The 16449-nt window shown below is 37.1% G+C and overlaps 1 protein-coding gene across 1 annotated transcript in view; it reads left to right on the top strand.

Moving 5' to 3' along the window:
• Positions 1–16438, top strand: part of LOC114872528 (proteoglycan Cow) — a 99016-nt gene extending 82578 nt beyond the window's left edge. Inside the window, exons 5-10 of the mRNA XM_029179809.2 lie at positions 2243–2388; positions 3929–4083; positions 11977–12193; positions 12946–13105; positions 13653–13879; positions 13953–16438. Of these exons, the coding sequence (XP_029035642.1) occupies positions 2243–2388; positions 3929–4083; positions 11977–12193; positions 12946–13105; positions 13653–13879; positions 13953–14083 (1036 nt within the window). The 3' untranslated portion in view covers positions 14084–16438. The remainder of the gene's footprint in view (positions 1–2242; positions 2389–3928; positions 4084–11976; positions 12194–12945; positions 13106–13652; positions 13880–13952) is intronic.
• Positions 16439–16449: the final 11 nt, after the last annotated feature.

Genomic DNA, 16449 nt, shown 5'->3' with positions numbered 1-16449 from the left:
TCGATCAACCATAAAACTCGATACCGATAGTATTTCACCAGTGAAACTCATAATCAGTAATTTTCCAATTGAGAAAGTGAACGATCCTGAAATATCCGACATTCAGAGCTACTTGAAATTAGACTGTTGAAGGAAACTCGATAACGTCGAATCACGATTGAAAACATATAAAAAGCAAATGATTTTACTCAACATATTTAAATTTTACAAAAAATTAAGAAAATTTTCTCAAGGAAATTTATTTCGAATGATTTGTAATTTATTTTGTAAAATTGATTCGAATGGAAAAAGAAGAAAATCATGGTTGACGGTGGAAAATTACAAGAGTTACATCAGGGTCGATGACGAGTGGTATGCACGAAGGTAACGTGGTCGCAGTGTATAAAGAATAGCTCGTTAAGCAACGGTGCACGCTCGTTTCCTTGCTTAAACAGCACGAATGGAGGAAGCAACGAGGCTGCAACGTAACCGTTAACGATTTTTCTAACGAGAACGAAACTGGAAGGCAGCAAGCAAGCTCGCCTCGACACTTTTAATATCCACGGATCGTCCATTTAAAACAAGACCATCTGCCGAATTATTAACTATCAATTATACGGGGCAGCTCGTCGATAACGTCGGAGTCGATTTGCTACGTAATCTCGTACGACGATACTTGCCCCGGGAACGAATTAATTCGCGCATCGATTCGATTATATTGCTACCGTGCAATTTGCGTTGTTCGATGGAACGACGGGATTGGCGATCGATTAAATGCATCACCTGCTCGGTTTTTGTTCTTCCTTGTTACGAGAAAAATTACTTCCTTCCTGTTAATTGCTTTTACATTAGATTTTATGCGATGATTTAAATGCAATCTTTATATAGAAGTAGGATTTATTGATTTTCATGAGAATAAAGATAAAATTGTTGCTCGATTTTGTTGAAAATTCGTAATTAAAGAATACAAAAATTAGAATTCTTACTAAAATTACTTAATATAATTCATTTTCTCCTCGATTAAAATACTAAATAATCAACACGTGTTCGTATTGGATTTTCCATTTTCTTCCAAGAACAGTTTTCACAGCGGTGTTCCAAGGAAATTCCAAGCAGCAAAATTTAATGCTCCCGTATAATACGGTGGAACAGGAAGTAATATTATAAAATTATAATTAACATGGCCGGGCGTGCTAAACGTATTATAATAGTATTTCAGTTTACGGGGCACCAGCCTTTTCACGGCTCGCAACATTGTCGGTGGTGGCAACCTTACAACCTGGTAATTTCATGTTATGACGATGCAGTGCTTAACGATTATGCAACTCTCTTGTGTTCCGGAAATTCCACTACTTTTCCTGACAGAAAGAGTGGAATAAAATTTCGAGCGAAAGCGATATTAACACGCCACTAAATGCACAGTTACTGTTTAAACGAGTGTTAAAAAAATAATTAAAATTTAAGTAGATGAGGATTACAGTGGATGATCAAATTATTAGAGCCACTCGCATAAATTGACGATTTTACATAAAAATTATTCATTCTTAAATGAAAACCTAGTTAAACGGAGTTTTTGTTAAATTGTTTTGTAAAATTATGATACACAGTTGAAAAATGTGAAAGTTCTTGACAGGCCTAGAAACATACATGTGTAAATATAATCTTTTAAATGTATTTCTTTATTTTTATAAGTATTTTTTTGTATATTAATAGTGAAAAATTATTGATTAAAAGTTACACAATATAAAAACCTTAAAATTGTGGTTCTATTTCTACAAAAACTCGGTGGCTCTAATAATTTGATCACCCACTGTATTAAGAAAAATTGAAGATGTTTTCGTTCAATATTGAACTTTTAAAGAAACTTTCGTTACACTGAATCTTTTTTATTTCAGGCATTCTTTTCCTTTCGTTTAAAATGTTTAATAATAAATAAACCAAAGTACCACTGTGTAATATATTTTAGAGGCCTAGATCGTAATTAATCCAAGTTTAATTATCGATGAAATTGCTAATTAAACTAATTAAAAATGTCTAAAGGAAAAAAAAAACAATTTTGAGACATCCAAGATGAGGATGGTTAAATGCATCCCTTAAAAAACAATATTCCATTAATTGAGTGTACGGTATGTCTACTTTGTGACAGAATAAAATGACAGCAAGAGAAAATGGAACGAAGCTGCATCGCAATGCGGTTCAGCAATTAAAGTGTTGCTCGGGGAACAGTTTCATCTAACGACTCTCGCGTTCCCTTTTGTTGCAGATGTCAAGAATGTCCTGTGGTGAAGCCGACGTTCCTTTGCGGAAGCGATAATCGCACGTACAGTTCCCCGTGCCGGCTCGAGTACCACAATTGCATCCACCACACGTCAGTTCGCATTGCCTGTAAAGGCTTTTGCGCCTGCAAAGGTAAGAATCGTCTGGGATCGCGTGTACAGTCGATGAAAAAATTATGTCCATAAACGTTTTATTTCAAGCCTTCGATTAAATTATTAGTGGGGGTGAGGAGGGGGTGCAAACGGCGCGCTGCAAACTTATAATGCGTGTCACTATTCGAAACAAGACAAAATTTCGAAGTTACAGATTTTCCAAATTATTTATCTAAAAATCCTTGAAATTCTATTAAAGGGAAATTGCAAACTTACTATGTCGAATATTTTGTAAAATATATTTATATTATACCACTTGAATTATTCTTCCCTCGACATACGAGACGTAGACACGAGACGTGCACCTTCATACGCTTTAACAGCGACATTATTGTTCTAACAGGCAATTATGAATATTCATGGAGGGTGTGCTTGTCCCTGGGTCCTGGCGGAGAGGCGCAAACACGGCTCCATTGTTAAACCGACTACACACGGCCGTCTATGAATAAACTAACGAATTAATTCCACGTGTAAAGTACAGAGAAAATGCTCGCCTGAATTCCGGATTACGAACGGTTCGTTAAAGTGATTAAACGGTCGCGAATGCGTGTCTGACCCGATTAAAGAAGCGGGAAAAACTTGACTGAGTCAAGAAAGGAATTTATTGAACACCTTCGATTCGGTATCGACGCTTTGAATCGCGTTGAATCATTAATTCATCTCTGAAACGCTGTAAAGCTGATGAAATTAACCCTTTGAACACCCCGTCTTATCTTATGATACATGTTCTGAATTATTATAAAAATATAAATATTATTCGATACTGTTATTTAAAAAGAAAAAAAGAAACACCTCTCAATTAAAGTTCTCTCGTTTTTCGAAATAAATACACGAAACAGCATTGTCAGTTTAGTCGGCGCCCAAATAAACTCGGAGCAATTAATAAAAATCACAGCCAGAAGAGCGCATAAAATATTCGGAAATGTCCGTGTAAACGTCGACGGTCGTGTTTTATCGTGTCGAGGGAAGAGCGGGGGATGAGACGTCGACGCGTTTGTTTAAAAATCATCGAAAAAGCTGTCGGTTCGCGGCGAACGCGAATGCTAATTTCGGTCGGTTTGTTTGCGCTCCGGTTAATGAGCTACTCGTCGAGTTTCTCGTTCAATTTTCGACCACGTTAACGTGACAATCTTTGGCAACGCGGATTGAAAATAAAATAAGCTATTCAAAAGGGAAAGTATCGCATTATGTATAATATTTGCATAAACTTCTGCAATCTACTTATTAGTTGATTAAAGTGCAATTCGCTTGTAGACCAACTTCTATCAAGCTAAAAGCATGTTCCTTCGGCATAACTTTCTCCAGTGTTGGCTTCTCCCATTTACGGAAAGTTTCTAATTTCATGAAACTCCCCAATTTTGCGTCTCTCCGCGAAGTAGCTGACAATATTTTCATTATAAACACTGGGTAAAATTGGAATTGTTGCAACACAATTGTCGTTAAAAATTCTAATCTCGAGGATAGAATTTACCTTTCGAAAATGAAACCTCTGCTAATTAACGTTGAAACGAATGTTTCAGCGGCGGATTTAAGAGCGCACAACAAAAAGATGCAAATGCAACGGCAAAAGTCCTTGACAGGGAAGATGAGGAATCGTGACATCACGCTTACCCCTCGCGTCTTCAATTACGACAATCATCATTATCAATACCTGAAGTACAGCAAACGCGCCAAGGTGAGTGTAACGATTGAATTAATCGAATTAATTGAATCCCTCTAATTGTTGCATCTCATGCGTCAATCCGTAATCCCCCAATTAAACAGGAAATTCAAATTGTGCAAAAGCTGCAAAAATGTTCGTTATTGATCAAAAATTTCCTGCAAAACCGTACGTGCCCGAAACAATCAGTTTTAATTAAAACATTCCACCATCTGATCCTCTCGGTTTAAATTGACGCGCTGACGAAAATACCTACTAACGGAGAGATCAAGTGACCCTTCCCTTTCTCTAATAACCTGATATCCTGTTAATCCTAACAAATAGCCGTTGCAACAGTCGTTATTGTGCAGAATGTTCAGGTTAATTGGATTATTAGTCAATTAAGCAGAAATTATGACGTATAATCGTCTGGATATACGACACCGGCTGACAAAGGAGGTACACCAGACGGGCAGAAACCGGCGTAAACATGGAAACGAGGCTGTATGTCGGGATCAAACCGCGATAGATCGGGGATAGAAACAGGAAACAGGCTGGTGTAACAGTCAGCAATTTGATATTCTGCTGAATCGTGACTGGGGACGAGTATATCGTGCGAATCGCTCTCGGTCGATCGGCTTTTCAAGCCTCGGTTCGATGAGATCCTTGGCTCCACCAGGGAACGTTTCATCGTCGTTCATTTTATTACAATGACGAGAATTCTGGTGGGAAATGATCTGAAAGAAATCGAGGATGTTGGACAGATTTGTTACGGGGCTTCTGAGAGCTCCACCATTTGAAAGTATTTTAAAATAAATCAAATTAGAGAATTTTTTCTTAAGTAATGATTCAATAAAAACTTGAGCTTTCTTTTAGAAATTGTAGGCTTTACTTTCAATTTTATATTTTAATTGTTAAAAGTAAAAATATGTTAAAAATTAACGAGGTTGTTCGTTAATTTGGAAACCCTTTTCAGTAGAACATAGATTTCCATCCCAACAGGGACTGGAATGTTTAAAATAATAAATTTTTTAAAAATATATTTCCTACCAATGCAAGGTACAACAAAGCCGTCGCGTCGTTCTGATTTATAAGGTACATACAGGGTGTCCCAGCATCGGTAGTACAACCGAGGAAGGGGGGATTCTACATGAAAAAACAAATCGAGAATAAAGAAAAAAATTTTTTCATTTGAGGCTTCGTTCTTAGATGGATGATAGAAGTCATATGTCACTTATAAGTAGTACTAATATCATTAGTATCACAATTAGTAGCACAATGGACAGCATTTCCAACAATTTGTGCATTAATAAAGTAAGTTAGTAACTAAATTACATGTTTTATTTTCATTTAAATCCACTCTAAATCCATAGATAGAAATAAGTAATTCAGCACATCATGTTGATACTAATGATATTAGTACTACTTATAAGTGACATATGATTTCTATCGAGATCCATCCATCTAAGAATGAAGCCTCAAATGAAAAAATTTTTTCTTTATTTTCGATTTGTTTTTTCATGCAGAATCTCCCCCTCCTCGGTTGTACTGCCGATGCTGGGACACCCTGTATAAACAGATTATGATTTCATTTATTCATCAGTCTTTGGAAAAACCGCGTACCGTGAATATTTCACGGGGGTCGTGTTTAATAGCGCTGCTTTTACTATTCGTATTAGAAACGATGAATTATTTAACTTGGAATCAGAGATTCTCGAGGCGATCAGCATACTGTCAAGCTATATTGCAAAATAAATCTGGACCGAGGGGTTGGAATCGTTTTAACCGTTCGCAGCCACCCATCCCCTATGAACTGGACTCGTTATCGTATTTCATTCCATGGAATACTAGAATTTCCGCCGACGTAAGATTCTATGCAGTTTGATTTAATTGAATAATTGAAAAATATGATGTCGAGGAATATCTTGAAGATACCTTAATATCCTGAATTGTTTTTGTTTGAAATAATATAGAATATTAATTTTTAATATTTTAAGTATAAATTTCATATTTTAGAATTTTAAACTTTAGAGAAAGATTTTAATTTCTGCACCTTTAATTACAAATCATGAAAAAAACTTTGTGAAAATTGTTCTCGAAAGTCTTTAGATAAATAATACAGTGATTCAAGAAGTTTTACTTATTGATTTGTCGCGCAACAAGAGGTTTAAACGCTATAGAATTTCTTTCGACGTGTTCGAGTTTCACTCGTGCAACGATTTACGCGAAATACCTATACTTTCTGAGCTTTCTCCACCAGCGACCTTGTAATTTAAGGTCGAAGGTAGGCCATGCCACAGAACCGCTCGATAAAACACTGGCAGTGATAGAAATCTTACGAACAGGGGTGGAAGAATCGCAAGGCGTACCCCCTGATTTACGTAACCGAGTCGATTCTGCTTACAACCTTTTCTTCTCCTTTCCTACCCCTGTCTTTTTTCTTTCCGTTTATTCCCTTTCCTGGAAATTTATGCATCGATTACTTTCACGATCTTCATCCCCGCGTCGCGTCGATTCGATTCGATGGACCTTCGGATTCGAATCAGATGGATCCATTTATCTGAACCTCTGTTTCCAATTTACTTTGTCTATCCTTTTGCTTCTTCCTTTTATTTGATGCGCCTTTTTTTAATCTATTATAGGAACGATAAGAAAAAGAAATAGAGAGAAAAAGGGGTAAATTTTAGAATTATATATTTTAACAATTGCAACTGTATTTTTGTAGAACTTGAATAGTTGAGAATTGTATGGCTGGCGAATAGCCGGCATATTCTTTTTTCCTCTTATCCCTCGTGCAAACATTTCACACCCCTCGAAAGACGATTTCAATCCCAAAGTAACGCAACAACTGCATTTTACCCTCTTCCGTTCCGTGAACTTGATACGCGCACCCCTTTGTTGTTAAGCTAAAAACAAACTGAACCCGCCACCCTCTCTGATCCTGTTTCCCGCTCGTGTTTACCCCATTTCCGCCCTTCCGTCTGTATAAATACGCGGTACACTCGAGGGTGGTATCTTTCGAATCGAAAATCTGGAATGTCCCGTGTCAGACGAATCGTAATTTCCTGAAAACGTTATCTCTGACAGGGTGATAACATATCGTGAACACGATACGTGAAACACGGCCGGATACGAAAGGAAAGAGGATCGCTCTCGCTCCAGTCGAATTTATTAATCCTTTCGACGTAGGAAATTCAATATTCTTCGAGAGATGAGAAGAAAAACCGACTCTGAAAGATGGTAGATTCTAAAATACATTTATCTTGAATTTGAATTGCAAATACGTATTAATTTACTGGATGCGAAATATATGATTCTTAATCCCAATTTTATGGGTTTAGACACGGAATGCGAAATTTACGATAAGTCCTTGTTTTGTTGGCTCGGTCGCTTATAGTCCCCATCTTGTCGATTCGGTCACTGGCAGTGCCGACCCTGAGATTTCGGGGGTCCGAGGCACATACACTTAAAAAAATGATTTCTCCTCAATAAATCCGTCAAGTGGTATTAAATATTTCACTTCAATCGTATTCCCGACAAACGATTCGTGATGCATAAATTTCATATTCGTCAAACAAGCATTGATATCAGAAAAGCCACGGTTGTCAGACTAACGGAAACTATTCCCGAAGAAACTTATGATTTACCGACACAACACGCTAATTCCCGATTCTGCTAGGGGAATTTCAGACAGTTCCGACCGCGTACACAAGGAAGTTCGCCTCTCCGCGTAGACGTTCACTGTTGCTAAACTTTTATTTATTGATATCCTACCGTTCGTTCTTTCCCTTCCACGTTATTTATTTCACCCGCCATACCGGCCGCCTTCAGTATTTCTTTCTGTCTCCGGTATTATATATACGTATCTCTTGCTACGAGGAGCAAGTGAATATTTCAAGGAAGCGAGAAACTCGAGAGTATTTTAGTATTTACAGTGGAAGATTCCTAAGGGGTTCGTTTCGAGTTTCGTAATGAATCTTATTCTGCGTTTGTCAAGCATCTTGAATGATAATTTTCATTCTGGTTTCCTGGCCGGAAATTTCTTGGCCGAAGTAGGAGGAGCGGTTCAAGTGTAATCTTCTTCGAATAGGAAAAGTTACCTCGTTACCCGTTAAAATTTCTGATTTTCAAATGTAAAATCATATTACGTGGTGTAATTCGATGTGGCAAGAAATGATGAATCAAAGTGTAATTTACAAACAAGTTATGAAAACAACAATTATAATTAAAGAATTAGTATATTAAAATTTAATTTATAAACTTTCGTCAAAACTGTGCTATTTAAATATAATAAATAATTATTTTAATAATATTATAAATATCTTGAGAATTATAATAAAATTTCTGTTGCCGATGAAAAGCGTCGGGTCGCAGGGGTTAATATACGAATGAAAATTTTCTTCGAAGACAGAAATAGCGAAAAGAGGGTTTTCAAAGTTAGCCCCTTTGAGAAGCGTAAAATAGCCATTATCGAGGAAGTAAACGAGATACAGTGTACAGAAAACTCGTGGACCGTCTACAAAGAGAAACTAGGCGAATTAGGAGGGACAATGCGACAGATTTTCAATTTAAAAGCTTCTCGAGGGCGAACAACGCGACGAAAGCTTTTGTCCAATAATTCCTCCACCTCCTTCAAGCCCCGTATTCCTTCTGGCTCTTGTCATTTGAATAGATTAGTCGATTCAATGAACATTTCATCGCGCGTTTTGCTCGCCGCTGTCTTCCATTCTCGATTTTCAATGAGTTTTCGCTTTTGTCTTACTTACTGGGATATCCTTCCCCTCTTTTTTCTCTCTTTCTTGTTATAAAAAAAAAAAAAAAAAAAAAAAAAGACAACGTCGCAACGTGAACAAAAAAATAGGAAGAGAAGAGAATAAAAAAAGTCACGTCGAGAAGTGGAAAGGTGTCTCGTTAAAAGTTCTGTTTCGCTGACAATAAGCCGGGATTTTCGTGAGCCGCGACACGGGCGTGATGCAAAACTTTTCCCTTTTTTTTTTCTTTTTTTTCGTAGAGAGAGATACTTTCGCTTGAAATTTAATTTCACCGAGGATCCGGGATCGATCGTGTCGGAACACGGGAACGTTGAAAGTTTTCCAACCCTCCTTCGATTCGTGGACCAGAGAAGAAATTTTAATCGAGCCAACCGATGACGTTGCGCAAACAACTGTCTACCATCGACTTATTAATTTTGACCCGTGCTATTGTGCAAGTTTATGGAAAAGTTTCCCTGAAAAGTCTCGAGACTGTTTTACTTATCGAACAGACCAAGATAAACACAAATTTCTTTCCCTTTCGACGATTAATTACCTTGAATCGAAGGGGCAAAATTATTAGGAAATTTAGAAATTTATTAAACAACGAAAAATAAAGTGTTGTTAATCTTCTTATTAATTGTGCTAGAGAACGAAGGATTCAACTCTTATCAAGAATCGACGTCGATCCCATAAAAGACAAAAATTAATTTCACTTTGAAGAAATTTAATTTTAATTATCCAACCCGTAAATCCTTGGATTTATACGTCGTAGCTCTGCTGGTCCTGACGGAGAAAATAGAAGGAAGGATTAGAGAGACAGGAGGAAGTTAGCTCTGGGCCCCGGTAATCAACGGTCGGTTTTGAGATCTGAAAATCGATCGTGGATTTCCTTTCGAGGATCTTAATTAATTCCCGCGATCTCCTGCCAGCAATTTTGCTTTTTTCCCCTTCGACAACGTGCTGATCTCCACACTTTGACTCTGTGATCATCAGCGTGGCGTCAGTAAATGCGATTTCCACTCTAATCGACTATGTGTTCCTCGTCTCGCGTTTAAATCCTTCAGAAATTACGATCCTCCGTTCCTCTTGAAATTTATCGAGAGCAGGAGTTAATCGTTCCCTTGGGGTAAATAATTACCACTGACGAGAAGTTTCATTAATTCAACTGTATCCATACCACAAACTTAACGAAACAAAGTACAATAGAGTGAAAAATACATTTAAAAAATTGAAACGTTGCATCTTTTCAAAAATCAGACATCAGTAACTTTTTTTTTCTACAATTTAAAATTTTTCAATTAGAACTGGCATTTCTTTCTCAGGAACAGAAAGCAAAGTAAATAGAAAGAAAAGTAAGAATAAATTACTTACGGAGATCGAAGATAAACAACCAATGGAAAATGGGAATGGGAATGAGAGGGACACTGGGAGAGAAAATGAGCAAAGAAAGAGAATTTAATTCGAGAAGCTGTTCGAAGTGAAATTAATCCTAGGGAGCCTTCTTAAATTATTCCTTGCCACGCTGGTAATTAATACTTATCCAGTCTTGGTTTCTTTATTACGTTGGAACCCTTTGGAAAATGAGAGGGAGAAGGGGGTTGAAAAAGAGGGATAATTCTAGCTTTATTGACTTTTCCTTGAGATTAAGAGCTCGTATAAACTAGTTTCTAATTAATAAAAAAAATCCATTTAATACTTCTTTATGAACCATGCGGAGTTATAATCGTATCTCAGAATAAAAGTAAAATTTTTATATATCATTAAAATTATAATGGTAATCTTAATATCCTTCAACGATCTATTATTCAGTGTCTGACTAAGCATCATTATTTCCACTGTGTCTTTTTTGACTGACAAGTCAAAGTTATTAATCAATTAAAGTTTTAATATGTCTGAATTTACGTATCTATTTCTACTGCAGCATTGAAGCTTATTAACTTTTAATAAACTTCTTTTAGTTTCCAAGCTTTCAATTTATTAATATAATATAATATTTTATTTTTTAACAAAATTTCATGCATCAGTCACTGATGTACTCCTATAGCAAGCAAAACGTAATTGCTATATTGTGTACAGACCTTAAGTTTAAGTATAATGTTGAAGTACTTCCGTGAGTCTATGTACGTAGTCGAGTCTTAGGGGTTGCAACCGGCCGTAACGATATTACAGCTCTTCGTCGTCTGGCGACGCTTTCCGTCGGATCGATGGAAAAGACGCCTCGTCTGGGCTGCTTGAAAATACGAACCATCGACGTGGAGGGGTTACGATCGACCAATGAGAGACGTACAACCATCGAAGGATACTCGACGTCCTCGTAAAAGGATCTAAGTTTCATCCTACGTGCCTACAAGCATAACTTTTCTTAAACGTTTATTAATCAACTTCTAATTTACTCATAGGGACCAGAGCGAGTCTTCCCCTCTCCCAAGATGTGGACTGGCCCCTCACCATCCTAAAATTTTAACATTTCAAAATTGCAGAATTCCTAAACTGCAAAATTCTAAGATTTCAAAATTGCAGAATTCCTAAACTACAAAATTCTAAGATTTCAAAATTTTTAAATTTTAAGATTCCAAAATTGCAGAATTTCAAAATTCTAGAATTTTAAGATTCCAAAATTACAGAATTCCAAAACTGCAAAATTCTAAGATTCCAAAATTGCAGAATTCCAGTACTGCAAAATTCTAAGATTTCAAAATTGCGGAATTCGAAAACTGCAAAATTCTAAGATTCCGAAATTTCAGAATTCCGAAACATCAAAATTTCAAAATTTTCTAAGACACCTAATCCACTACAGAAGAAAATCCTAATTACACCAGTGTAAATAATTGAACTCGAATTAATAATCCAAAGATTACTCAATACCTGTAAATGCATATAAAATGATCCTTGATCAACAGAATTTGTTTGAGGATCAAACACAGAAAATTATAAAAATTTTCCACCGAACAGTTGCGCGATGATTAATTACAAACAAAATATAAAGCATCTGCCTATTCAGCAACGATTCCCTTCGTTCGCAGCAATTATACAGGCAACGAAGCAATTTTTGCAACAAGGAATCATGCAACGAGAGGAAATTAAAATTCAACGGAACGTTTAATTAATCCAGCGGTGCGGCGTTGTAATGTATTTTCAGAAAAGTGAATCGAATGGTTTTTTATGTTTGTTCCAGGTACTGGCTGGAAGCAAGTACGATGACAAACATCTGATGAGCAATGAAGTGATGGAGAAAACACCGTCTCCATTGAAATCGACGTATAATTCCCAATCGTCGCGGAACTCTGATTGTCCACCATCGTCGAAACCTGCTATGGCGAATCGGCTGTTGGATTGGTTTTCTGTTGTCATGGCAGACTCTAAACATCGTCGTCCGCGTCCTAAACCAAAAGGTGAAAAATTTCAAAAAAAAAAGCGAAATATAAGATAAGAATTTCATTTACTTTCACACGATTGAGTTCGAACACTTGAAATTATCCCAATTATTCGAAATTGAACAGTCAGAAATGACCGAAGTTGGATACACAACAAACTAATTACTCAGCACGAAAGGATCGGACTTGTCTGGACATTACGGTGCCAGGATCCAGCACCATAGTTCGAAACTATCTCACGTTGGTGCACGCTACTCGTTGCAATCGCTTTCGTACCAGTTCAGAATTGTCCCGTTAGAATGAATCGCTTCCCGTCGTGATCTGCCACGATTACTTTGCCGTGTCTCTCGTGAAACTTTCACCGTAGCATCTCGATTCCTCCTTCTACGTGACTTTACAATCAACCCTATGACAAGAGAGATTGATGAATTGATGAGTTATAGATGTTCGGTACTGAACAATCACCTATTCTGAAAACTGGTAATTGCGATACATTTTTAAATAAAAAATTACTAGGACAGAAAATAAACGATATGAAAAATGAAAATTCGTCATATCCTTCCAGTGCCACGATATGAAAAAGAGAAAATATTAAATAACAAATTTTTAATTTTAGTGCACAATTTTCAAGCTTCCGAAGTTAAACAAGTTATAGATACCGGAATGTCTACGTGCCCTGTTCACAGCACACGACATTTCTATTTCATTTTATTCCATCGCAAAGAGAAGCTACCATCGAAATTCATATTTCATTTTTCCACCGTTTCCAGGTCACTTCCCAATCGGTTGCCAGAGCGAGGTCAGGTGGATGTTCGGACATTTGGACAGCGACAACGATGGCCGATTGTCTCTTTCAGAGTTGTATGGACTCGAACACGATCAGAACGAGCCTTGTCTGAAACCGTTTTTGGATGGTTGCGACACCGACGGGTGAGGAACAAACTGTTTCATAAACATTTCAAACGTTTCGTTCACTTTTTACGTCATTCCGTTTGCTTGTAAATCATTAAACTTCGCGTGAACCAACAAAATAAATAAAAAGGAGAACCAGAAGAACTCTTTCGTTTTTTAATACCTTCGAGAGGTTTGACGCTCGAACGTAATGGGTCTCAAGCGTACGTGCCCATGGAACCGAGTGGCTTGGTTTGTTGGAGAGGCAGACGAACGTGTGTGAAATTTTCATTTGACGTCGATTGATTTCTGCGCGAGAACATGGAAACCGGATCTCTTGTAGTTATTATTTTATCCCTTGTAAAGCTGCAGTAATGAGAAATTAAGAAGAAAAAGAATTGCGTTAATTATATATAATTATACTGAATTATTAACGCTTTGATAACTGAATAAAATCACCAGTACCCTAGATTTCAATTTTTATCTTTACTTTTTTTTCTTAATTTCTGCAATGTTATTTACCCTCTCAACGTTATAAACTCATAAATTAGTATATTACGATATTTATATTATTTAACATTTTCAGAGACATCTTTGTAAGTGGCCCAGAATGGTGCGGATGTTTCTCAAAGGCTGAACGTCCCTGCGCCGCAGTTCGCAAGCGATCATCCCCTGACGTGGCACCCGCTTGTGATTCCCGAGGGTACTACCGCAGCACCCAGTGTCATCGTGCTCTTGGACTATGCTGGTGTGTGGATCCTCATGGTGTCGAGTTTGCTGGTACTAGAACACGTGGCAGCAAGCCAGACTGTGGTAAGCATTTTTTTCATAATAGATTCGCTTGATTCAAATTTATGCAATACTTAAAACTGTTCGTTTATTTCAGACACGATCGTGAACAAGATCAGCAACGGAGGATTGAAGACGAACAGCGTTGACCTGGACGACGACGAAGACGGTGGCACAGACTCCGCCCAGGATCTCGAAGGATCAGCCGATCAACCGTTAGACTTTTAGACTCCTTAGAATCCAACCAGTAACAGCAACAGCAGCGGCAGTAACCGGAAGCAAAGCACCTTAACGTGATATCGAACAGCCGGACGACGAGGTTCTTCTTATGAAGAAGAATTTGGGATAATCTCGCTCGGTCGTCCGCTGGTTTTGAGTATCGCCGTGGTCATTGGAAGTGTCTTCAAAGAGTCAACAGCGACGGCTGCGTGAGCCTAAAATCAGTTCGAAGAGCAACGAAAAGCAGGAGGATAAACTAGCAGCTAATACCCTGGCATCGTAATTGTACCTTGAGTCACATAACCGGTCCACCCTTAATCCGAATATTAATCGTTAATTTTAACTTCAAGAAAAAAATAATAATAGTACATGCTTTCTGTCGAATTAATCCAAATTGAGCTGTTTAAGAAACACAAGTGCCAAAAGGGTTAAGAAGCTGCTGAATCAGAGAGAATCTCCTGACCACCAGGAACCTTAAACAGTGCAATAACCGAGGGGGTAAACATCAGTGCAATAGAGTATGATAAGCGTAAACACCTTTACATAAAATGTCCACGACACGAACTATATATTTATGCGTAAAAGAAACTAGGGGTTTGGGAAGAGATACGCTCGCACGAGGAAAGGAAAAAAAACGATGCAACAGGGAACAGGAAAAAAAGCTCATCCTCCATCGGGTAAAATTCACATGTCCACTCCATGACGCATAGAGATTACGATACCTTTAACAAGAAAATACAAAGAAGAAAGACGTAAAAAATGATATGAAAATGAATGCTCTATGTAATTATGATTTCTAATCGCGTTAGATTAACAGTATCTCGAATTGTAATGTCTAAGCATAATGCATATATATATATAAATTATATATATGATACTGTCTATGACTTTACGATAATACAGCGGACGAAGACAAGCTGGCTGAGAGAGAAAATCCCGGCTGATCGTCAGCAGACACGAAACGTATCTAACACACTCTTTAGAGAGGTGCACACGCTTAAAGATATAGAGTTATCGGAAGTATTCGCATAATCCGAATCACAAGGATAGTTTTAATTAAGCACCTACTAAATGATTATTCGCAGGAAATTGTACGTCGAACAACTGGATAGATAAGTCGCGTCACCCACGCTTATTTATTTCCTTCCACGGTAAAATTACTATCCTTATACATTTTTCTTTTTATTTTTCATTTCTCTCGTAGCCATCTTGCGTTGCGAGATTTAGTGTAAGATATACTGCATAAAAGAATGACCTATTTCGTACTCGCTAACTACTAAATCGTCGCAGTTCAATCACGACGGTAAACGATTATGATAGTTCATTCATCCGGATCACGATTACTCTTTGACTTCATTGGGTTTGATGGAACAGTATATGTATTATTTCTGTTGAAAATCATCTTTCTGTTACTATTGATGATTTTATGTTCAACGTAGAAACTGATCATGAGTTTGTACATCAACCCGTCGTGATTTGTCTGCATTTACTGTAATTATAAGCATTTTTACTTACGACTTTTACTTAACGAGTGTGTGGTACACCGTAGGTACTAGAATATAACATGTAATCCGTAGAAAAACTGATCGGTGTGACTATGTGAATATGCCCTAGTATTAGAAGGCAATTTACGTAGGAATAGCCAACGCAAATTATACGTATCTCTCATCTAGAAAGGAATAACATTGACATTAAGTTTTTACGCCTAACGTATGTTTACTTTGATGCATCCATCAAAACCCAGTACGTTTAACGCTCTGATATATTGTTAATTAGGAAGTACTTTGAATTTTAGTACTTATTCTTATCGAGAAGCGAGATTTATTATATTCTTCTGCAATACACTTAATATAGAATGGAACGCCGATAAGATATATTTACACCGATGGTAAGTACTGCGTTTTATTGTTTCGCATAAATTGTATTTTAGTCGCATCGTTTGGAAGCATTAAAAGTATATAAAATAAGAATTCGTAGAAATTCACCGTGCCATTGCATTGGTTTACGGGAAACCTAATTCGCGATGAATTATTAACTCTTTGCTATTTGAAGCGCAATTTATATTCCCCCCTGAATTATTATTATATTGTCGACTTATAGATTAACGAGCATATTAACTTTCAAGCAAACCGTACATAGTTTTACCGAAAGTCTTGCATATTGTATATACATAATTATATACAATGAAGAAAAAAAAAAAAAATCGTCTATGATCTTCGTACAGTGATGATTTTTGTAAGGTATGCACCTGGTCAAAGCGTAAAGAATTTTTACTTCATTCCAGAGCTACTATTAATATTTCACCAAACTGGTATTGTACATGTGGCTGTAAGAATTCTTTATGAATAAAGATTGTTGTAGAAACCTGGGAGATG

The sequence above is a fragment of the Osmia bicornis genome, chromosome 3 (assembly GCF_907164935.1).
Source record: "Osmia bicornis bicornis chromosome 3, iOsmBic2.1, whole genome shotgun sequence".
Classification (NCBI taxonomy): domain Eukaryota; kingdom Metazoa; phylum Arthropoda; class Insecta; order Hymenoptera; family Megachilidae; genus Osmia; species Osmia bicornis.
This window is presented reverse-complemented; position numbering and strand designations above follow the sequence as displayed.